Here is a 25,294-nt window from a genome sequence, read left to right on the forward strand (position 1 = left end):
ATTCCTCTTCTCCACCAAGGATTTTAGAGCAGAAGGCTGGGCCTGGCAATGCAAGCTCTAGTCCTAGCAGAGGCTCCTGAGCGGTGCATGTCTGAAACCAGCCAGGTCTGTGTAGCGAATTCCTCTGCGCAGCAAGACAATGTCTCAATGAAAATTAAACACTATTATTTTAGAGTCAAAAGTACTTAAATTTTTTGTTTGTTTGTTTTTTAAAGATTGATTTTATGTATCTGAGTGCACTGTCACTGTCTTCAGACACACCAGAAGAGGGCATCAGATCCCATTACAGATGGTTGTGTTCTACCATGAGGTTGCTGGGAATTGAACTCAGGACCTCTAGAAGATCAGTCAGTGCTCTTAACCACTGAGCCATCTCTCCAGCCCCTAGAAGTAGGTTTTAACTCCCTGGTCCCTACACTTAGTTTTGACCTTGGAGAAGTCCCAGTTGGAGGGGGGCGGAGGAAGAAAGGAGAACAGTGTGAGAGTCCTCAGAGATAAATTCCTTAGGGTATTCATTTCTCAACACTGACTGTTGACGGTGATAGCATGATGCCCTGAGCCTCATCTGATCCCACACCTCTCGCCCACCTACAAAAGGCAGATGCCATAGATAATCTCGTCTCCCGCTCATTATGAAACAAAGATGGCAGCAACGCCCAAAAGACTTTGAGTAGAGTTGATAATTCCAGTTGGTAGCAGAGGTGAAATCATGCAATTAATTACTTAGACAAATGATGTGCTTTGGGGAGCTTGCTAGACAAACCGTATAGATATTTTCACTAAGGGTAATTAAATGTGATACGGTTTGTAAAGTGGCGGCATGATGGGCAGGAGGGGGTGCCTCAGCGGGCTTGGGAACATGTGGAGAGAGGGGGAGAACAAAAAGGGAAAAGAGAGAGAGAAAGAGAGAGAGAGAGAGGGGGGCACGGGGTGTGGGCATGGGCAGTCAGAGAGCTCAAGAAAGGCCAGTGTGTCTTAGTTAGGGTTCTCTAGAGTCACAGAACTTATGGAATGTCTCTGTGTATTAAAGGAATTTATTGTAATGACTTACAGTCAGTCAGCAGTCCAACTAACCCAACAGTGAGCACCTGTGAATGGGAAATCCAAGAATCTAGTATCTGCTAAGTCCCATGAGGCTAGCTGTTTAAGCTGGTCTTCTGTAGAAATGGATTCCAACAGATGTGCTAGCAAGTAACTGCAAGCAGTAGAAGAGTGAGCCTTCCTTCTTCCAATATTCATATGTAGGTCTCCAGAAGAAGGTGTGGCCAGATTAAAGGTGTGTACCAGCATGCCTGGATTTAAAACTTGCTTAAAACTTGCTTTGCCCCAGGATTACCTTGAACTCAGAGATCTGCTTGCCTCAGTCTCCTGGAATTAAAGTCTTCTATTACCTTACCTGGGCCTCAGATTTTCATGTCCACTGTGACATGGCCCCAGATCTCCATGTCAAGACCCAGATCAGAAACCTGTCTTCCAGCCTCGAGACCTGGATCACAGATGAAATCCTCCATTTCTGGATTGTAGTTCTTTCCAGATGTAATCAAGTTGACAACCAGGAATAGCCATCACACAGTCCTTTCATAGCAAGCCAGGCTTGTACCTGGCTGTTGCTAGGTAACTGTTGGGCGGGGCCTAGAAGAAATGCTAACAATATGTTTTATAGTCATGTCTTCTTCCCAGAATCTGTAAATACTGCACTCAAGGAGCCATTGGTCTTCACTTTATTATTGTACCCTGGTGTCACTGAGAATTCAGATCCCTGGTGTTCTCTCCCATGGAGTCTGGCTTAATAGGCTTTATAAGTAACATGAGATTACAGTTTTCAAAAGCTCCCAAAGTGCCTCATGTGTGTACTGCACTTTGAAAGAGACTCTTTTATATTTGGGGTGTGCTTTTCTCTTGCAAAGCAGTGAGCACGGATAACGAAGCCGTGTTAATGGGATGCAGAGCTACTCCTTCTGACGTGTAACCCGTCTCCTTAATCATGCACTCTCCAGCCTGAGACATACCTAAAGGCAACAGGCAAGATTCCTGGCAAGGGTTTCTAGGAAAAGTTTCCACATTTTTGCTTTTGGTTTTGAGGATTTTTGGTTTACTTGGTTTGTTGGTTTTGGGGACAGGGCCCTTCTGTTATGGCCCAGACTGGCCTTTAAACTTACATCTCTCCTGCCTCAGCCTCCCAGATGTTGGAATTACTGATGTGTCTTGATGCCCAGACACTTTATCTCTCTTTAAAATGTGTATGTAGGGCTGGAGAGATGGCTCAGCCATTAAACGCTAGGCTCACAACCATAAAATAGAATGTATGTATATGTTCATATGTGCACATGCACATGAATATGCATGCTTGCACACACACACACACAAACACACACAGGTGTGCACTTGCTCATGAGTATGGGCTGATGTGTATGCAGATGTTCCCTTGAACATGAGTGTGTGGAAGCCAGAAGACAGCCTCGGATGCCACCTCAGTTTGAGACAGTCTTTCAGTAGTCTGGAATTCACCAGTTAGACCAAGATGGCTGACAAGCATGTCCCAGGGACCCTTCTGTCTCCTCTTCCTCAGAGAGTCCAAGTGCCACTGTGTCTCTGGGGATCCAACTCAGGTCCTCAAGCTCTCAAAGCAAGCACTTTACTAGCTGAGCTATCTTCCCAGTCTGGTTCTGGTCATTAAGAGGCACTTGGTCTGGGTGATGTCTCCAACAGTTCAAAGCATTCTGCTTACGCATTTTCCTACTGCCTTACTTACTTGGTACCTTGGCTCTGCTTTCTGTGTCCTTTAATCAGGTTTCCCCACTTTATTCCCTTTTTTTGAGATTTTATTTATTTATTTATTTATTTATTTATTTATTTAGGTTTTTTCCAGACAGGGTTTCCAGACAGGGTTTCCAGACAGTCAGGTAGCCTGACTGTCATGGAACTCACTCTGTAGACCAGGCTGGCCTCGAACTCAGAAATCCGCCTGCCTCTGCCTCTGCCTCCCAAGTGCTAGGATTAAAGGCATGTGCCATCACCGCCCGGTTTTATTTTTATTTTATGTATGTGGATGATTTGCTGCATGTATGGCTGTGGGCCATATACATATACTATCAGAGGAGGCCAGCAGAGCATCAGGTCCTCTGGAACTGGAGTTACAGATGGTTAGGAACTTCCATGTGGATCTTGGGAACTGAACCCAGATTCTCTTGAAGAGTAGCGAGTAGTCTTCACAGCTGAGCCGTCTCTCCAGCCTCAGACACTTTCACCTCCTGTGTCTGCTTATCTATCTCTTGAGCAGTCAGGATGCCATTTTCTTGAATGCAGCACGCCTGGGAGTACAGCAGGTGATTGCAGACATCTGAGCTCTGACCTGGTACACTGAGGTGCTGTATCTCCTTGGTCTTACCCCTGCTTCTGCTGAAACAGCTGAGTGACTGCGGTAGGCTCCCACCATGTGTGAGCCTACCACAGTTGCACAATCCCATGGGCACTCCCTTCTGTCTAAGAGTCATGGCACATCTGCCAGGCCTGGTGAAGAGACAGAAATGAAGAAGCAGGATGATTTACTTAACTTGGCTTTCCGTCAGAAGGAAGGCTGGAGTTCTGCCTGGGTGTTCATTACAATGTGGTCACACCCTGAAATGTACTCGGTGCTACCTCCTTTGTCCTGTTAACTCTTAATGACCAGTGTTGTTGCACAAGACTTTGCTCAGAGCTGCTTCCTATTCTCCGCTTCATGTGTTACAGGAAAGTTTTGTTCCCAGTCTTCATTAATGAGCGTGCGCTCCTGTCCTCTCGACTGGAGATCAGAGCACTATGTCCCTGTGAGTGATGAGGTTGATTCCTAAGGTTGTTTTCTAAGAACTGAGGAAATGAAAGTTAACCTCATTTGGTACTGTGCTTGCCTGGAGAGCGTGAAGCTCTGGATTCAATCCCAGGTGAAGGGAGAAGGATCAGCAGTTCAAGGACAGCCTCAGCTCTACAGTGAGTTCAAATCCTGGGTTACATGAGACCCTGTATCCAAATAAGAAAAGAAGGGATAGGAAGATACGATAAAACGCCAGAACACATGCAAAAGCCAGGTGTAGCAATATGCCTGCAGTCCCAGCTCTAGAGAGGTGGAGATAGACTCCCGCTACCCAGCCAGCCAGCCAATCTAGCAGAGTCATTGAGCTCCAGAGCACAGAGAGTCCCTATGCCAAAAGCAGTAAGGTAGAGAGTGGTTGAAGAAGATACTTGACATCAACCTCTGGCTTCTATACATGTGCAAACACACACACACACACACACAACCAAGAGAATGAGTCAACTATAATATAATCTTTGCAAACAGGTATGTCTGTTAAAGATACATACAAGGGAAGGGAAAGCATGGCCACCTCACCTGTCACTTCCAGTAGGGAGACAGCTAAGCCTCCAGCCCAGTGGGGAGAGATTATATTCCTAACATGACCTGTCCAGCCTGCACCAGTCATGCCTTCTGTGTGTTTGTGAGGACGTGCTTTTTAACGGAGAGGAGAACTCATTTCCCTCCAGGCTGTGTGCTTCCCGCCACTACTTGTAATGTGTATTGATTTGCAAAGAAAACATGGTGTACCAAAGGTGCTAACTGAAAAGCCCACTGCCATGAGCTACCTAACATGGTGGGTAATATGGTGGGACCTGTGGAGCTAGATCATTTGGAACATTTCAGCAACAGGACATAGAAACTGCTTCAACCACAGGACACTTGAGGAGAGGTGACGTCTTTCCAACAGCCGGACTCTAAAAATACCACCGTAGATACAAGCATGAGTAAGGTTCTGAAGGCATTTTTTTTTTCTTTATTCTGGGGAAAGATTTGGAATATCATCTCAGTTTATGTTGTTGGTGAGAAATGATTGCTTGCTTTGTTAAGAAGTGATTGCTTGCTTTGTTAAGAAGTGGAAGAATAGCCGGGCAGTGGTAGCACACGCCTTTAATCCCAGTACTCTGGGAGACAGAGGCAGACGGATCTCAGAGTTCAAGGCCAGCCTGGTCGGCAGAGTGAGTTCCAGGATAGCCAGGGCTATATAGAGAACCCCTGTCTCGAAAAAACAAACAAACAAAACAAAACAAAAAAGTGAAAGAATGGGAGAATTGTTCTTATCCTATGTATGTGTGATCCTGTGTGTGTGCGTGTGCACATAGGATTGACATGTATGTATACAGACATCAGAAGTTACTTCGAGTCGTGCTGTGTCATTTTCCATTCTACCTCTTAAGACAGGGTCTCTCAGGGAACCTGGAGCTCAATGGATTCCATTCTCATTCATTCTCATTCATTCATTCTCTCTCTCTCTCTCTCTCTCTCTCTCTCTCTCTCTCTCTCGTCTGTCTCAACCATTCTCCTGTCTCTCCCTCCCACAGAGGAGTTATGGGCTTGTGAGGCCATACCCATATTTTACCTGTATAGCATGTAGTTTCTATTTCCCCAGGTTAAGTTGTGGATGGACCTCGCACAATCAGCCCCACCCAGGAGCCACCCTGGATCTGTGGATAAAACACACATACATTAACATATTTTTAATATCTTTTTGGCTCAATAGTGGGACATTTCTGAGTGTGCTAACATGCCCTTATTTTCATTGTCAGCTCAACACCTCTAATTCTGCCATCAACCTAGTTGTGCAGTTTCCTTTAGTCCTAACTCAGCACCATAAATCTGCCCTCCACTTAGTTACATTTCTAGTCTGCTTGCTATCCCAGGCCCAGTCAGAGAGTGGCCAATGGTCACTCCACCCGAGATCTCGAATGGCTGGTGGCTCTCTCTCCCTGTGAAACATGGCCAAATCTTTTCTCCTCCTGTGTCTGCTAGCCTGCCTACAGGAACCTTGGAGGCCCACCTATTCTGCCTAGCCATTGGCCACTATCTTTATTGATCTATCAAGAACCAACTGGGGAACAGGACCTTCAGGGTTCACATGCAGATTCCCCATCAAAGCATCAGAACCACCCCCTACACACCTGCATGCTGGGCCTTTCAACTCAGATGTCCAATCTTTTGCAGCAAACACTCAAGCACATATACCCACTGAGCTATTTCTCCAGCTCCTAATCTGATTTTTGAAAGCTTGTAATTGTGATAATTATAAGTAGAAGGAAGCCGGGTGGTGGTGGCACACGCCTTTAATCCCAGCACTTGGGAGGCAGAGGCAGGTGGATTTCTGAGTTTGAGGCCAGCCTGGTCTACAGAGTGAGTTCCAGGACAGCCAGGGCTATACAGAGAAACCCTGTCTTGGAAAACAAAAAACAACAAACAAACAACAACAACAAAGTAGAAGGAAAATGGGGCAAAAAAACCCAACTCCCCCCCCACACACACTTTTTGTTGTTTAGGTTTTAAGTTTGAGATAGGATCTCACTGTATGACCTCAGATTTGCCCTGTATACCTGACTGGTCCTGAGTTCAAATATTGGAGAAGGTACTATAATTGTTTCTTATATGTAGTCAGTATGGTTAGCTTTTTCCCCTTTCTGTTTTGGAGATAAGGTCTTCTTTCATAGCCCAGGATAGGCTCAAACTTTCCGTCGTCCTGTCTCAACCTCTAGTATGCTAGATTACAGGTGTGCGTTACCATGTGCGCTGGCTATTCATGTGTCTACTTGACTCACAAACTAGAGTCACCTAAAAGGAGGGAACTTTCAGAAGATGCTTCGATGAGATCAGGCTGCAGGCAGGTCTATAGGCCATTTTCTTAATTAGTGATTGATGGGGAAGGCCATGCCTATGGTAGGTAGTTCTATCCCTGAGCTGGGAGTCCTGGGTTCTATAAGAAAGAAGACTGAGCAAGCCAGTAAGCAGCACTCCTCCATGGTCTCTGTATTAGCTCCTCCCTCCAGATCCTAGTCTTGTTTAAGTTCCTATTCTAGGCTTCCTCCGATGATGGACTCTCATGTAGAAGTGTAAATTGAATAAACCTTTTTCTCCCCAACTTGTTTTTGGTTATGTGTTTTGTCACAGCAATAGAAACCCTAACTAGATACTATCCTTATTTTATAATCAGACTTACTAGAATAAAAGTCTTGTTATGTAATTGTAAGAGCCTTATCAACAACATTATATGTTTTTTGAACTCTTGTGTTGTTTTGTAGGTCTTGTGAGATACAGTCTCATGCAGTCCTGGCTGGTTGTACACTTAACTATGCCGTGAAATGCTGAGCTTCCTATGGTTATTCCTCAGAATCCACATCCATTGCTTTTTGGATTTTTTGAGGCTGGCTCTTACTATATAGTCCTGACAGGACTTGAACTCTCAAACCTTCCTCCTCCATCTCCTAAGTAGCTCACATTATGGGGTTGCTGCACCACCACCCCATAGGCAAATATTTGAGTAGACCTAACATGTAAGTTAAAGAAGGAGATGGCCCGTCTGTACCAGAGAAACCTAAATCTATCTAGACTTCTACATGAAGCTCCTAATTGTCAAGTGTTGGCCAGTTGAGACAAACAATTTGGGACAGCGGAGGCATAATTGAGGTGAAGACTGGATGACTAATATGACCAGAGACACAAATACTCCCTGAGAGCCTGTGAAGGGTTAGCTGGCAATTCCTGCCTTCCCATGTAACAACAGAAAGTCAGTCCTTCGGAGGAAAGAACACAGATCTGAAGTCCAGTACCATGGGTGGGAGGGAGTGACATTCCGCTCATTCTTTGGCAGAAGAAAAGCAAAGAGAACAGCCTAATGAAGTCCATGCTAAAATGCCCCCACAAGTGCTCCAGGCCCCAAGCACTCATAGCTCCAAGTGCTAGTGGGTCTGTTCCAGTCGGGTTGTGATCTAGTAGCGTGACCTCAATCACCACTATGACCTTGACCAGGGTTGAAAAATGCTGATTACATATTAGACATGCCCTGAATCCTTGATGCCCAGCTTTGAGGATAGGAATGGAGAAATGGTGATTGGTATGTCTGGGTAAGACACCCTAGTCACAAAGGCTAAAGAGTTGAGATGCTGGGGGGGCTCATGGCAACAGTAGGTGTTTACTGAAGAAACATGACTCTGCATACTACAGTCTACTTTCTATTCAGTTTTTCATGTAGCTGTGAAGGAAAATGAAGGAAGTGATCTTTGTTTTGTTTTTTGAGACATGATTTCTCTGTAGCTCTGGCTGTCTTGGAACTCAGTCTTTAAACCAGGCTGACTTTGAATTCAGAGATCTGCCTGCCTCTGCCTACTGTGTGCAGGGATTAAAGGTGTTTACCATCAAACACTGGCTATGAAAGGTGTTTACCATCAAACACTGGCTATAAAATGAAATGACCATTTTAAAAGGGAGAGAAATTAGTCAAGTCCAGTGTTTGCATGATGTCTTCAGGAATGTTTTCTATTCATTTTGTAATTTGAACCTAAATGAATAGACATTTTTACTTGTGTGTTTTACGAATGAGGAATGCTTATTTTTTTATTTTATTTTATTTCATTTTTTTGAGACAGTCTCATGTAGCCTAGGTTGGCCTCTAACTCAACTATGTAGCCAAGGATATCCTTTAACTTCTGACTATCCAGGCTCTGCTTCCCAGGTGCTGATATTACATGTGCACAGTACCACACACTGAGCTTATAAGGTTTTTTGGAATTAAACCTAAGCAAGTGCTCGATCATCTGAGCTACGTATGGAGCTCCAAATGAGGGATTTATGTCCTGAAACACATGGATATAGAGGAGAAGTAAGCTATTCAGGGTCATCATCAAAGTAACACAGAACATCTAGGATTACAAATTCTCTCTCTCTCTCTCTCCCTCTCTCTCTCTCTCTCTCCACCTCCCCACCCTCAATGAAAACTAAAGCTGTGATTCAGATGTTTTCCAATTTGGGTGTGTTATAGCAGCAATAGATATAGATATTTTTGGACTTGACATTAATTTTAAATTTAGTTTTTATTGATATTACTTTGCCAGAAATCAATAAGAAAGGAAATGGTGGGTTCCCAACCATTTTAGCATTTCACACAGGGGCTAAGGCAGCTAGCTATCCAGGCAGTGCATGGCCAGCTTTGTGACGGTGCGACCCACAGACAAAGCACCACTGCATGAATCATCCCAACCAAGGATCTGCGTCATCGCCTTCACACCTCTCTCACTTCTTTCTCTTCCTCCCGCTCACTGGCTCTTGCCTCTCCCATCCCCATGATCTCCCCCGTCTTCCGCTATCCCTCTTTCCCCATCCCCCCTCTCATGTGTTTGTGTGTGTGTGTGTGTGTGTGTTTGTCTGTACATGTACATGTGCCTGTGAAGACCCAAGGTTGACATCAGGAGTCTGCTTCAGTGGATCTTCACCCTACTCATCATTGCAGCCTAGAACTCACGGAATTGGATCATCCAGCTAGCCAGCTTGTTTCAGAAATCCCTGTTTCTGCCTTCCAAGTGTGGGCTTATAAGTGAGCTGCCACACATAGCTGGCAGTTACCTGATGTCTTAGTCACTGTTCTATTGCTTCAAAGAGACACCATGAACAAGGCAACTCTTAGGAAAGAAAGAATTTAACTGAGAGCTTGCTTATAGTTCCAGGGGCATAGTCTCTTCTAGTCTTAACAAAGAACAAGGCCCTGGAGCAGTAGCTGAGAGTCTGCCCTGGTTCACAGGCCGAGAGGGAGAATGGCACTGGGCCTCGCCTGGTTTTTTGTTTGCTTGTTTGTTTGTTTTTAAGATTTATTTATTATATGTAAGCACACTGTAGCTGTCTTCAGACACTCTGTGTCTGAGACAGAGGGAATCAGATCTCATTACTGATGGTTGTGAGCCACCATGTGGTTGCTGGGATTTGAACTCAGAACCTTTAGAAGAACAGTCAATGCTCTTAACCGCTGGGCCATCTCTCCAGCCCTTGCTTGAGCTTTTGGAAACCTTGGGACCATCCCCACCCCCACCCCACCCTTTTACCTCCTCACCCCCCATCCCCCAACCCAAGTGGCACACTTCCTCTAACAAGGTCACACCTTCGTCTAATCCTTCTAAATAGTGCCCCTTCCCGCGACAAAGAATTCAAATATATGAACCTGGGGGGACATTCTTATCCAAACCCACACGTGAGAGTTCCCAGGCATCCAAACTCTGGTTTTCATACTTGAATGGCAGACCCTTTAAAACCTGAGCTTCCCCCCTTCTTAAAACCTGAGCTTCCCCCCTTCTTTTACGTTCTCTAGCTCTGTCTCTCTCTGTTACTGTGTGTGTGTGTGTGTCCCCATCCGTCTGTGTGTATATGTATCTGCATGTCCCTGTGTGCACCTGTATCTGAGACAGGATCTCATTTATCCCAGGTTGCCCCTGAACCCTTTATGTAGCCTAGAATAACCACTTCTGAACCCGCTGCCGCCTCCCCTCAGCGCTGGCATTATGGGCATGATGGACAGGCAATTTCTCAGCTGAACTGTAGCCTCAACCCAAACTGACATCCTCTCTTTCCATCATCCCTTCAGGTCTGTCAGTTTGTCGTCTCTGTCAATGGCCTCAACGTGCTGAATGTAGACTACCGCACTGTGAGCAACCTGATTCTGACAGGCCCCAGGACAATTGTCATGGAAGTCATGGAGGAGTTGGACTGCTGAGCAAGAAGACATCCCTGCTTGTGCCCTGTCCGAGGAAAACACGACGGGGGCACGGCAAGACTGCCAGGCAAATGGATAATTGGGATGTTAACGATCTTTTCTCTGACCATATACACCTTGACTTTCATACAATGTTTGAATGTGTAAGAACCTGGTAACACACCTTTAAAAAACAAAACACAGCACAGCAGGGGCTTGGTGGCTCAAGTCTATAATCCCAGCATTCAGGAGGGCAAGGCAGAAGTGCTGCAAGTTCAAGGCCAGCATCAGCTAGCAGTCAGTGTGAGTGCCTGTCTCAAAACCACATGAGGGATTTTTTTATACAAGTGCACACACCACACACACAAGCACACACCTGTACACCACACATACACACACACACACACACACACACACACACACACACGCACACACACACTCGTGCGCACAACAGTTTATAATTCTCAATGATTGTTTTTCATGTTCTTTGGAAGTTGTTGTAAAACCAAATTAGCAACATGGAAAAAAATGCCATTTTTAGAAGGTCATAGAATAGTTACTACATAGTTTACGTCACATCTACTCGGGCTCGTTCGGCAGGAATAAGGAACTAGCACCTGCAATCTGGGCTACTTAGGATACTGAGGCAGGAGGCTGATACAACTCAAGGATCACTTGAGTGCCCATGGTAATGTCAGCCTGGGCAACATAGTAAAACCCCACATTAATAATAATTTTAAAAAAAGGTTTTTTGGGTTTTGGGTTTGTTTTTTTTTGTTTTTTTTTTTTTTTTTTTTTTTTTTTTGTCTTTTTACCAAAATTAGCCTGAATCTGTTAGGTAGGTCTAGATTTCACCCAGCTTAAAACATAAGCAGTGTTCCCAGAAATGTGACCAGCTGACATCAGTTTCCAAGGTCCTCAAGCATTCGACAGCTCCGAAGCAGTCATCACTAAGTAACTTTCTTCCTCTCTGTCTTAGGTTTTTGTTGTTGTTTATTTGTTTTGAGACGGGGTGTTGCTAGGTAAACCCCAGCTATTGACGTCTTAATTTCTGCCTTTGTCACCAACTTTCAGTTTAACCTGTTTCAGTTGTGGCATGAGGTGAAAAATCAAACAGACCACTGTGCCCCGGGCGATGGGGGTGGATTAGGGATGCCACCACCGCCCGTCTGCCCTCTTTGCTCTCACTGGCCCTGCATGGTTTTGCCTTACGAGTCAGCTGCAGTAGCTCCCTGGTGTTCATTTGAAATATACTGATTGTGACAGCAAAGAGTCAGAGTCAAACCTCTGGCAAGATTGCACTTGGCAAGCGTCCACATTTGAGGGACTTTCGACAAAACTTGAAGCTCCAAATGCCTTCTTAGCCTGGATTTTTACAAGCCTTCTCATGTCTTGGGATGGGATGCTCATTTGGGGATCTGCTTGCCCCACTACAAGCTCCATCTTGGTTTAGATTTCTTCATCTCACTTATGAATGCTTCCTTGATCTAAAACAGAGTTCCTTAGAACCAGATGTGGTCACATGTTCCTGTAATCCCAGCACCCAGAAAGTGGAGACAGAAAGATCAGGTGTTCAAAGGGGACCTGAGCTACAGGAGACCCTGTGTCAAAACAAAACAAAACAAGCAAAACAAAACAAGCAAAACAAAATAAAAAATGGGAACAGAGGAGTGCATTTGGGGTATTGGTGTGTAGAGGATACTCCTCAAAGTGCCAAATGAGAACCAATTTACATAACGAATGTTGAACAGAGAGGCTACTTCTAGTTAAACATTAACAAAATGTTAATGCCAAAGTGTTATGCCTGAGGTATTTATTAAGGAGTAGTGATCATCATGTATTGGTATTAGTGGGATGGATTTTATTAACATATTCATCCAACTTTTCTAGCATTAGTAAGAAAACAGGATTTTGAAGTACCATGGGATGGCTGATAGTACTGTTGTCCATCTTTATTTGAGAGATTCTCTCCACGTGAGTGTGTTTATATTGCTGTAGCATTTATTGGCCGTGTTCTCCTTTGCTCCTCACACCCTTTTAAGATAGATATTATTAGCTTCGTTTTTTCAGGTGGGGAGACTAAGTCTGAGCGAATTCAATATTTTTAAGTTGAAGCACCTGCTGTAACTACCATGTACTACAGCCCATTTCTACAGTGCTCAAACCCCCTGCCTGTCTGCCCAGACTTCCTATTGAGAAGCTTCACATCCAGCCTTTGTACCGGGCTGTGCTAAGCCCTATGGTTACTCTGTTGTTCTTGTTTTATTGAGAGGCAAGGACCACCGCCATCACCACCCATCTTACACATGACGAACCCTGTTCATAGGTGGGTTGGTTCGTCACATGCTCAAAGCAGCCCAGCTCAGTAGGAGGAGGTCTTACCACGTGGCTTTAATTCCTGTCTGTTTTGTTAGTTGGTTTGTTTTGAGACGGTGTCAAGCTCCTGATTCTGCACTTCCTATGTGGGATTACAGGCGCACAGCCCCACACTTGGATAGGATGACACCTTAGAAGAGGAATCTCAGCTAGTGTCTGCCTTTGATGTTCCTTGGCTGACAAGAGAGCAGGTGTGCCCATAGGCACTGCATCCTTCTTGCTGCTGGCCTCCTAAGGCCCTTTGCCTTGAACCCCTATCCTATCATTTCCCTTTAGCCAAACTACACTGCAGAAGCTGCTCTCTGTCAGGGGGAAGGAAAGTGCAGTTTGGCTCTTCTCTTAGGTTCTCCTTTTCCTCAGTTTAAAGGCCAAGTACCAAAGAGAACATTTGTTTAAGACAGGGTGTTGGTGGTCATGGTATACACCTTTAATCCCAGCACTCTGGAGGCAGAGGCAGGCAGAAGCAGATCTCTGTGAATTTGAGGCCAGCCTGGTCTACAGAGCTTATTTTAGGACACCCAGGGCTACACAAAGAAATCCTATCTCAAAAAGCCAAAAAAAGTTATTGCTATGTAGCATAGGGTGTCCTCAAACTCACACTAATCTTCCTGCCTTGGGAATTTCTCTCTCTCTCTCTCTCTCTCTCTCTCTCTCTCTCTCTCTCTCTCATACCCACATGTAAACACAGCTTCATAAGATAATTAATTAATCAATACTCCAATGGCCCCTAGGACCCTGTCGGACTCATTCAGTTTTTGCGTATGTGGTATCTTATTTCTAGAATATTGCTTCTCCCTCTTTGCCCCCCAAAATTATTCTTATTAGCTCCTTTGGGTGTCATCTTAGAGAAATCTTTGCCATGTTCCCAAAGATGTTCCTATTTTGAATTCTCCAAGTTCCTACAGACAGAGAAATCCTGTCCCAACCTCTCTTAGAGCACAATGATCTTTAGAATGTCCTTGCTTGGTCACGTGTCTGCTTCCCTCAGACCCTCAGCATCTGCAGGACAGGGACTGTGTCTTGTTACCCAAAGTTTACCCTTTACCTGTTCAAAGCCAGAATAGTACATTAGCTACGTAACTGTTGTCTGATGTACTATTATACAAATTATATCACACAATAATACCTTTTATTGGCTCACAATGCTATGGGCTTCGAGCATTTGGCTGATGTGACCAACCACTGCTCCAAAGGTGCCAGTAGGTCTACACACACACTGGTATTCAGTGAGCAAGTTGGTTGAGGCCTTTTGTTCTTGGAAGCTGCTGTCATTTGATTCTTGAATGTCTTGTCTCCCAAAGTGCCATGTGTTAATAAGTTCTTTTCTCTTGGGTGGCAACACGGGGACATGGTAGAACCAGCCACGCATCCCAGCACTGGAGGGGGAGGGGAGGGTGGAGGCAGGAAGATCAGGACTTGACTGACAGCCTTGGTAACAGAGCTAGTCTGAAGCCAGCTGGGCCACATGAGCTACCATCTGTCTCAAAGACAGACAGTGGTAGGACCTGGTGAGAGAACCACAGGTAACGGGGTTTGCCCCTTGTGGGGTTGTGGGACCCCAGTTTTGTTTCATCGTTTATTTCTTGGCCATGAGACAAGCAGTTTGGTCCCATGTGATGTCCTAACTTACCATATGCCTCGCTAGTGAGTTAGTAACGAATGGGGCCAATCAGTTATGGACTAAATCTCAAAATCTGTGAGCCAAAATAGCCCTTTTCTCTTTATCAGGTTATCATCACAGGTATCTTGTTATAGAGGTAGAAATCTGTCTTAACACCAGAGGCCCTTGTGCATACCCCTGCAAGCCACAGCCCCCGGTCATATAGCCACAAACAATCTGGAGATGACAGCCCACAACCTTCTCTCCTGTGGCTCAGAAACTGAACGCTTTGACTTTCCATTCAGAAACCTAGCTCTAAGCTGTAGAGATAGCACAGTGGCCAGGAGCCTAGGCTGTTCTTCCAGAGGACCCGAGTTTGCTTCCTAGAATTCCATAATAGCTCACAGCTGTCCGTCCGATGCTCTAGTTACACGGGATCTGACACTCTTCTGACCTTGGGCACCAGGCTTGCGCGTGGTACATGCGTAGTACAATTAAAATCAATAGATAGGCCGTGCGGTGGTGGCGCACGCCTGTAATCCCAGCACTCTGGGAGGCAGAGGCAGGTGGATTTCTGAGTTCAAGGCCAGCCTGGTCTACAGAGTGAGTTCCAGGACAGCCAGGGCTACACAGAGAAACCCTGTCTCGAAAAATCCAAATCTAAAATCAAAAAAAAAAAAAAAAGAATAAATACTTAGAAATACTTTAATAAATAAAACCAGCCCAGAACCTAGGAAGGGAGAAATAAACAGAACCTTTGATGAGAAGACTTGCATAGAATCTGTGGCCAGTTTTAATTCTCTAAAAATAGATACAGAGAAGGAGCCATTATTAGTTGAGTGCAGTTATTGAATGCTTTAGACTCTGAAATCAGAGTCTTACCTAGGGAGTAAGACTCTGGATGGGAGTGACGTGTACCTGAAGGCTGGTTTATAATGAAACCTTGAGAGTCCACGGAGCCTAAAATGTCAGTGCTGCACGGGCTGGGTAGAACACAGTTTAATCATTTCATTTGATTAATGAATGAGGCATAAAACCATCTTGGGCTCTACCCAGACTTGTGAAACTTGGCCAAATTCCTCCTGAGTCTCCTGCCTTCCATGCCTGTTACAGTCGAGCCTTCTATAGCACATAACCATGCAGTTGAGACAGGCCTATGATATGCTGTACTCAAAACAAAAGTGGCATCAGGTATCTCTGAAGAGAAGGGGGAAGATCATCTACTCTTGTTATTTGTTTCAAATACCAAGGTCTTATTCTGTATGTGCTCCATGTTGGCCAGGAACTTAGGGTACAGCACAGGTTAGTCTTAAATTCACAGCAATCCTCCTGCTTCAGCCTCTTGAGGACTTAAATTATGGGACTGAGCCACCATGCCTGTTTAAATGAGTTCGGTCTTCATGTGGATTCCTGTCTGTGATCTTTAAAGAGGAAACAATGTTTACTTATTTACTGCCTGGGATAACATTTACCTGTACATCTTGGACACATTCCTTCTTGTTCCCTTAAAATGTATTTTCAAAGACAGGTAAGATGGCTCACACCTATAATCCCAGGATTCAGGAAGTTGTGGTGGGAGACCAGCCTGGGCTACAGAGACTGTCTCGAAAACAAAACTAGACAAGAACTTCTAGACTTTTTTTTTTTTAAATATGTATGTGTGTGGTGTTTATGTTTGGTGATAGAAAGATTTTGGTTTTGTTTCTTCATTAGCACAGTATGTAAATTACAAGGACTTTTTTTTATTAAAATGAAAACCGCATTATCTTTTTTGCTGCTTCTGCCTTCTGACGTTTAACTACAACTGAGCAGGGTGGCATACAGCACAAAGATTCATGCTGGAGAATGGAATATAAGGCCATCCTGGGCTATACACAGAGGCCCTATCTAAAAACTCATTTGTTAGGTCTAGTATCTCACACCTCTAATCCCAGCACTACAGAGGCAGAAGGATCACCACATCTAAGGCTAGCCTGGGCTACATGTGATACCCAAAAGGAGACTAGTCGAGAAATGGAAGGTAACTTGAGAAAGATCAGCCACCTTTGCCTAGATGAGGTGTGGCTGACTTCACACTTTATATCCTGTGAAACGTGTCTCTGCTTTGGAAGGACAAACACCAAGGTTAAGAACATCCGCTGCTTTTTATTCAAATGGAATTTCTGAGTTTCCAAATCTTTCCTTTCAAATGTATTGTGGAGATAGTCAACTTTCTAGGCCTATTTTAAATCTTTGGTACTGACTCTGGCTGCTAAGAATTCTGTTTTACTTTGACTATAAATGATCAGAATAACCCCAGAGCACTGTGGTGTTTCTGAATGATTGAAATTGATAGTTGACATTAATCATGATTTCCTGTCACCTGAACCTCGGGTGTGATGTATATTTCCTCACTGCTGAACCAAAAGGACAAATGAGCTGTGTGCCAAAATGAAGTTTGCCATCAAAGATCGCACAGAGTTGTTAAATGGGTTTAAAAGTACTTAATATATAGCTTTAATTTTAAAATTTGATGAGAGTGATTCGCTATCTTTAATAAAACTGTACCATAATACTTAAGATGATTGTATGAAAGCACAGTAGCATGAAATAAATGTTACATTTTTAAAAATTACGAAGTTCTGGCTTTTTCTGTCTTTTTGGGTTTGTTTTGTTTTGTTTTCAAGACAGGGTTTCTCTGTATAGCTCTGGCTGTCCTGGAACTCTCTCTGTAGACCAGGCTGGCCTCGAACTCAGAAAGCCACCTGCTTCTGCCTCCCAAGTGCTTTTTTCTGTCTTTGAAAACAAACTGGCCATTTTTTTATCCAAAGAAAGGGCTACATGTCAATGTGATCTACTGACTCAACAAAGAAAACACATGGGATTTTGTCTTACTTGCAAGAGTCATCAAAAGTCTCCTTATGAGTATGCTCAGTGATAGTTTCTGAATATCTTCTGCCTGGAAAACTGCATTAAAAAAGTTTTCTCTGGGGGCTGGAGAGATGGCTCAGCTGGTTAAGAGCACTGAATGGTCTTCCAGAGGTCCTGAGTTCAAATCCCAGCAACCACACGGTGGCTCACAACCATCCATAACAAGATCTGACAACCTCTTCTGGAGTGTCTGAAGACAGCTACAGTGTACTTACATATAATAAATAAATCTTTTTTTAAAAAAAAAGTTTTCTCTATACTTATTTGGTGCCAAATCATCGTCTCCCTCTGCAGAGGACTCTACAAAGCACAGATCTGTTTTGCACAATGAATAGGAAAGTTTACGCTCATCAGAGTCATCAGTGACATTATCCAGGACATGGATTCAAGTTGACCCAAATGACATGTTTCAGAGTGGCAAGGGGTTACATGGGTGTTAAATGACATGTTTCAGAGTGGCAAGGGGTTACATGGGTGTTAAATGACATGTTTCAGAGTGGCAAGGGGTTACATGGGTGTTAAATGACATGTTTCAGAGTGGCAAGGGGTTACATGGGCTTTTTATTGTCACAAAAAAGTCAGGGGAGGCTAAAGAGATGGTTGCTGAGAAACCTAATTCAATTCCCAATGTAAGACCCAAAAAAAAAACAAGAGCGCCCCAGCGCCCCACACCTTGGAAGGCGATACCCAAGTCACTCACAAGAAACGGTCTTGATGCAACAGCAAGAGGATTTTTTATTCCAGAGGCCCTGGGGTTCACAGTCATACACCATGCAGGGGTAGAGGACTGTGGAACCCCAAGTACAGAATTGGGACAGATTTTATGGATTACAACAAAACCCATGAATCACAAACCAGTCATTCCTTAGCATCGAGAGCCAATCGATTTGTACCACTCTATAGTTTTTAGGCCAATCAAATTATCGGAGCCCGAGCTCTGTGGACCAATTAGTTTCCTATTTTCTGGGAGGTCTATAGCTGTGTGAACTCCTGGGTGGGGGTGATGGCATAAGCAGTTTACAGAAGCATTAGCTCATTTCCCATTACCTTATGGGGCCGGGGATCCATGTACTCAAGGCCTTTTTGCCTAGATCCTAACAAAGGGCGGGCTCTGGAATGCAACCTTTCACCTAGTTTCTAATATAGAGAGGGCTCAAGGAATATGACCTTTCTAACAAAGAGCAGGCTCTAGAATTTGAGGTGTTTGGGGCTCCTTAGAGGCTGGAGTTAGAGCTTCTTTGGAGCGAGATAGCATTTTAAACTTATGACTTCTTGGGGTCATTTGAGAGTTAGGCACTGGGGATTTTTAGGCTGTAATTCTCATCCTTTCACCAACAACCACATTGACCAGCTCACAAGCTGTTACTGTAGTTCCTAGAGATCCCAAGTCCTCTTCTGGCTGCTGCAGGTACCTTAGCTGTGTGGCACACACATACACCCTGTGTATCTTTTTGGTGTGTGTGTGTGTGTGTGTGTGTGTGTGTACTCAGGTGTCTTGGTCAGGATTTCTATTCCTGCACAAACGTCATGACCAAGAAGGAAGTTGGGGAGGAAAGGGTTTATTCAGCTTATACTTCCCACATTGCTCTTCATCACCAAAGGAAGTCAGGACTGGAACTCAAGCAGCTCAGGAAGCAGGAACTGATGCACAGGCCATGGAGGGATGTTTCTTACTGGCTTGCTTCCCCTGGCTTGCTCAGCTTGCTCTCTTATAGAACCCAAGGCTACCAGCCCAGGGATGGCACCACCCACAAGGGGCCCTTCCCCCTTGATCACTAATTGAGAAAATGTCCCACAGCTGTATCTCATGGAGGCACTTCCTTACCTGAAGCACCTTTCTCTGTGGCAACTCCAGCTTGTGTTAAGTTGACACAAAACCAGCCAATACATCAGGCTCACAAAGTAAATCTTTTTTTAAAAAAAAAAATTGTAAGAGCCAGGCATGGTGGCGCACACCTGTAATCCCAGCACTTGGGAGGCAGAGGGGGGCAGATTTCTGAGTTTGAGGCAAGCCTGGTCTACAGAGTGAGTTCCAGGACAGCCAGGGCTACACAGAGGACCCTGTCTCGGAAAAAAAACAAAAACAAAAACAAAAACAAAAAAACAAACCAAAAACAAAAACAAAAAAAAGTTATAAGACAGTACCATTAGGTAATTTAATGTGAACATTAAGCAGGCAGTTACAGCAAAGCAGGGAACTGTATGTATGCTAAGGGTCTCAGATTCAATCTAATGACATCCCCAATTTTTAAAAGATGCATGTACTTATTATGTATACAGTGTTCTGCTGTGTGTATGCATCTCCTGCAGGCCTCCCTCCTGAAGAGGGAACCAGATCTCATTATTAGATGGTTGCTGTGAACTGAACTCAAGACTTCTGGAAGAGCAGCCAGTACTCTTAACCTCTGAGTCATCTCTCTAGTCCCTACAAGTTTTAACTAAAAGTTAGGAGAATGGAAGTTCAGGAGCTGGAGAGACAACTCAGGAGCTAAGTTCTTCCAGTGGTCCTGAGTTCAGTGCTAGCATACACATATTGGCTTACAGCCATATATAAATGTAGTCCCATAGGATCCAATAACTCCTTCTGGTGTGCAAACAAAACACCCATCACATAAAATAAGCAATTTTTTCTTTACAAAGTTGTGGAAGATCAGATATAGATGGATGATAAATGGCTACTAATAATGGAAAAGTCCAGGATAATTTTGGCCCTGAATCGGCAATATTCCAACTTTACAATCATGAAGTTCTACTCAGTCAGTTTGGGGAAACTTTTATCTTTCACAGAGAACTTCAGATCATGAAGTGTTGGAAGTGGTTACCCTGTGCTTCTAATGTTTTATAAATTTTTTTCTATCAATTGATAAATCCATAATTCTGTGTTGGGGAATTAATTACAAGTGGAGGAGAGAGTATCCTTTCAGATGTATATTGAGGTGTCAATCAAAAGATATTAGATTTTTCTATCATTACTTCATTCACTCATTCATTCATTCACTCAAGAAATCTTACTGAGGACTTGGGTATTATTAGGCACAGAATGTGGGTCCTAGGAACATTGAAAGCAAGTCTCTATTTCCACTGTCTAATCCTTCAGGGGTCACCTATAGGCCTGTCTCCCAGAAGTCTTTTCTCCACTGATGGGGTAATATGAAATCATGGGGCCAGACATGGCTCATGCCTGAATTCCAGGAAGTTTGCCATGACTTAGAGGCCAACATGAGTTACAAGTGAGCCTGTCAAAAGAGAAAAAGAAAAACAGAAAAAAAAAGTAGCAAAATGCTATAAAACACTGCCCAACTCAAGAATGCCACATTGTCATTTTTCTTTTTTGTTTTATTTTGTTGTGTTATTCTAGTAGTTTACATTTAACTATACCCACCTCTCTTCTCCTGCCAAATGGTGTGGAAATTGCCATTCTTCAGCTTTTTGTTGTTGTTGTTCTTAATTTTTTTTAAAAGATCTATACAGTACAGTCATTGAGTTTGTTATAATTTTTAATTTTTCTGGGGTTTACTAGATTTTTATCTGGCATTGCACTTTTATACCCAGATTTTTTACCCAGTTTTCCCCCCATATATTTATACATTTCCTGGACACATATGATCTATTCTCCTATCAACAGGTCTTCCAAATATCCTGGGGTCAGACTGTAGACTTAGGCTACTTCTTAGGCATTGTTTGTGTGTTTGTGTTGTGTCTTTCAGAGACCTCAACTTAGTTTGAAGCTGAGATTTTTAGAACACAGAAAAGGTTTTGACTTGAGGGGTGCTCACTTGATAAAGTTCTTTATCATATAAGGGCCAGGACTTTATTTTGAATACAGGAACAAATGTAAAAAGCTGGGCACATGCCTGTTGTCTTATCACTGTGAAGATGAGGAAGGCAGATTCCTGGGGCTCCCTGGCCGGCCAGCCTGGTTTGTGTGGCTAGTTTCCAGCCAAGTGAGACACCTTCTCAATAACAAGATGGATGGATGCTGAAGAACAACACCTAAGCTTGACCTCTGCTTATGTGTGCACAGACATTCAGAGAGAGAAAGAGAGACAGAGACAGAGAGACAAAAAGAGAGAGAAGGTTTTAGTATAGATAAGCACAGTCACAGAGAGACAGAGGCAGAGAGACAAAAAGAGAGAGAAGGTTTTAGTATAGATAAGCACAGTCATTAAGAGTGAGAAGAGATATATAGTAGAAAGCCAGGAATATGTACTCCAGAGTACATGTGGGCTTATCCAGAGGGAGCTGTTTGTAAGTGACCTAACAGTCAACACTCACAAGATTGTGGTGGCTTTAGAAATTGCATTGCTCAAAATATTTAAAACATTAAATAATCATTGCAAAGGAAGAGCCTTGGCTTGGGGAGGGGGTCCTGAGGAAGGTTGTTTGGGAACACCAGAAGAAATGACTCAAAGCCAGTTGTGAGTATGAGGTGACAGTGAATGGATAGAAAATACAGCTTAACTCCCTAATGACCCCAAGAAGTCAGAAGTTTAAAATGCTATCTCACTCCAAAGAAGTTCTAACTCCAGCTTTCTAGGGAGCCCCAAACACCTCATATTCCAGAGCCCACTCTTTGTTAGAAAGGTTGCATTCCTTGACCCCACTCTTTGTTAGAAACTAGGTGAAAGGTCGCATTCCAGAGCCCACCCTTTGTTAGCTATGGAAAAGGGCCTTGAGTAGGTGGTCCTGACCCCTTAAGGAAATGGGAAATGAGCTAATTAGCTGCTTATTTTGCTTCTGTAAACTGCTTATGCCATCACCCCCACCCAGGAGTTCACGCAGGTATAGACCTCCGAGAAAATAGGAAACTAATTGGTCCATAGTGGCCTCAGATAATTTAAATTAATTGGCCTAAAAACTGTGGAGTGGTACAAATCGATTGGCTCATACTATGTGGGCTCTCGAGGTTAAGAAATGATTGGTTTGTGATTCACAGGCTTGTTGTAAACTTATAAAAGCTGTCCCAATTCTGCACTCGGGATCCCACAGTCCCCTACCCCTGCACAGTGTATGACTGTGGACCCCAGAGCCTCTGGAATAAAAATCCTCTTGCTTATTGCATCAAGACCATTTCTTGAGAGTGATATGGGTGTTGCCTTCCGAGGTGTGGGGTGCTGGGGCACCCTCGTTTTTTTTAGAGTCTTACAACAGTTCTGTTTGAGATGGCTCCCTAGACAGCTCTGTAGATAGCTTTTGGCTCTGTAGTCTGTTCCAGATAGCTCTCTGCTGGAGACAGCTCTGCTTAAAACAGCTTTCTCTGCTTGAGATAGCTCTTGGGTTTTCTGACCAAAGTCAGAAATCCTGCTGGAAAAATTCTAAAAGAGCTGTAACATCTCTCTAGGATAGCTTTTAGGTTTTCCAACCAAAGTCAGAAATTCTTGTAACTGCCTGCAGTTACAGCGAACAGGTTACCTGGAATGGAAGCTGGGGATATATGGGAAGGATGCAAAAAGAGATGGAGACTAAGACAACACCAGCTGCTCAAAGTCTCAAGGTTTAATGAAGGACTCAGAATTTTAAGGTTTCAGGCAAGACCCTTCCCCCAAATTCCAGGTTGTGTTCCAGGGAACTGGTCTGGCTGTTCTCTGGGCATTGGCTCCACTGCTCAGGCATCTAGGTGGGTCACCTGCTTAATTCAGGAATTTGTAGATCTAGAGGAATAATGAACTTCTCCTTGGTCTGAATACTCCACCCTAGGTGGAGGGGATTATGGCTAACACAGGAAATCCAGCTCAAAGGCTGGGAGAGGAACTTCACCTTGGTCAATGTCAAGTTCCTGCCAGGTGGCATGGCATCCCAATAAGGCTCTCTACAAATCCTGATTTAAACAAAATTCTAAACTAATAGTAATAACTGGATAGCTCTTGGGTTGTCTAACCAAAGTCGGAAATTCTGCTTAAAAAAATTGTAAAAGAGCTGTGTTTGCTTTCCAAACAGTTTTCTCTGGGTAGCTCTCTTGAAGCAAAAAGCCCAGTCTTTTATTTACTTATTCAGTCATTTATCCATATTCCCTTTTGATTATCCTACGAATCAGCATTTTATGACCTTAGCCTCTTGATTCTTAGAAAGAGACTGCAAGTACATCTTTTTTTAACACAGCAAATGAATTTAGAGATCTGTTTGCCTTTGTAAGCACAAACAATAAGTTTAGCTGGGTAAAATCCCATCCTGAGATCACCATTCCCACCTTTAGGCTTGGGCATAAACTCGTTCTGTTCCAGGTTGACCTTGACCTCAGAAATCTGCCTGCCTTTGTATCTTTCTGATACAATGCCTTTGTTCATTAATGCCTTTGCTTTTTTAGGTTCATAAAACCCCTCATACAATTCATATCTCATTCTTACATTTTGTACAGTTGAGAAGTTATACATTTGTGAACTCATGTTTTCAGAGTTCTTTCCCACAGTCTTAAGGGCTGTCCTAAAGGTCACAGTGTTTACCACGTCTGAGGAACATTAGGCACACCCTTACCTCCTGGACCCCTGCTGTTTCTAATTATCATGGAATCATTAGCCTTGGCAGGGAGAATATTTCCCGAAGGAGGAACATGGAGTGGAATATATATATTATTATACAAACAAGCCCTTTGTCTAAGCAACCATCAACACTTGTGGAGGCCCACGTCCTGCTAGCTCTGTTCCATGCTGACCCTTCCACAAGGCAATGCAGGACTTGGCAAATCATCTTGGTGTTCTTGGTATACTTATTTCTGAATTGAGAATTTTGTTATCTGTGGGAGACCAAACTGTGGAAAGCCAGACTTTCAACAGCTCTCACCTTGAGAGCCTACTGACCTTGCAGTTTACAGCTGAACCACCCCCTTCTTCACACAAGGCTGATCAACTGGTTCTTATCCTGGTTGAACACCTGGGGTTGTCTAGGTGGAACCAGCATTCCAGAAAAGCTGCTAGAAGCCACAGTCAACATCTGGCCCAGATGACCTTTCCTCTTTCTGTGCCTTTTGCATTCCCCCTCAACTCCTCCCTACTTCCTCTTACAGTAGGTTCAAAACCAGGCATTTCGCTTTTTATTAAAGAGGCCTTGACAAGACACCCTTTTTGCTTGGCTTCACTTTTCTTTCCCGCCCGTTTCTCTTAACAGGCTCGGTCCTCCTTGGCTCCCCGAATAACTAGGTCCCGCAGAACAGGATAAGTGGCGCCCCAACGTGGTGCTCGAGGTATGAACCTTAGCGAGATGGAAACCACCCCAGGAAAAGGCTGCCGCGGCAAAGAAGCCATTTGGAGGAAGCACTCTCACCACTCTTGAGAGAAAAGCATTTCTCGGTAAGTTTACATTTCCGTCCCAAAAGAAATGGGCCATTAATTGTCTAAAGAAGCGGTCTTCATCAGAGACCTGAAAGCTTCTCTCAGGGAAAGGGGAGTTAGAGTTAAAAAGAAAGACATGGCAAAAAGTAGGTCAAGAATTAAATGAAATATTGACCAGGCAGGGCCCCGATGCTGTCCCACCGCTCTCCACGTGGTCATGGCCAGTCTCTACTTTTATTCTCTCTCTGCCTTTCTCTGTCTCCACTACCCCATTATCTTTCATCCTCCATTTTGAATAAACTTTATTCTATACCATGTCTGTGTGTGTTTGCCTAGGCACCCCCTTTCCCCCTTGTTAAATCTTAAACAAGAGAAAAGCAGGTTTCAGAAAAGCAGTTTTCCATGTGTAGGACGTGGTATCAAAAAAAAAAGAAAAAGAAAGAAAGAAAGAAAGAAAAAAAAACGGTTAAAAGCTATTTCAAAACTCTCCTGGGGAGGAGAGGAAAATGGGAGACGTCCTGTTTCCTCTCTGAAACCTACTGGAGATCTCCTTAGTTCTGGTTAAGATATTTGGATGATATCAAAGAGTTGGGACATCAAGTTCCCTCGCTGTC

At 43.8% G+C, this 25,294-nt stretch overlaps 1 protein-coding gene and 1 non-coding gene across 2 annotated transcripts in view; one reads left to right on the top strand and one right to left on the bottom strand.

Moving 5' to 3' along the window:
• Deptor (DEP domain containing MTOR interacting protein) overlaps positions 1–15,196 on the top strand; it is a 151,599-nt gene extending 136,403 nt beyond the window's left edge. Inside the window, exon 9 of the mRNA XM_052160713.1 lies at positions 10,422–15,196. Within this exon, the coding sequence (XP_052016673.1) occupies positions 10,422–10,550 (129 nt within the window). The 3' untranslated portion in view covers positions 10,551–15,196. The remainder of the gene's footprint in view (positions 1–10,421) is intronic.
• Positions 15,197–22,688: 7,492 nt separating this feature from the next.
• On the bottom strand, positions 22,689–22,750 carry LOC127668309 (U7 small nuclear RNA). The gene has a single exon (XR_007974078.1). It is a non-coding gene; the product is annotated as a U7 small nuclear RNA (small nuclear RNA).
• Positions 22,751–25,294: the final 2,544 nt, after the last annotated feature.

Source organism: Apodemus sylvaticus, chromosome 17, assembly GCF_947179515.1.
Source record: "Apodemus sylvaticus chromosome 17, mApoSyl1.1, whole genome shotgun sequence".
Lineage (NCBI taxonomy): Eukaryota > Metazoa > Chordata > Mammalia > Rodentia > Muridae > Apodemus > Apodemus sylvaticus.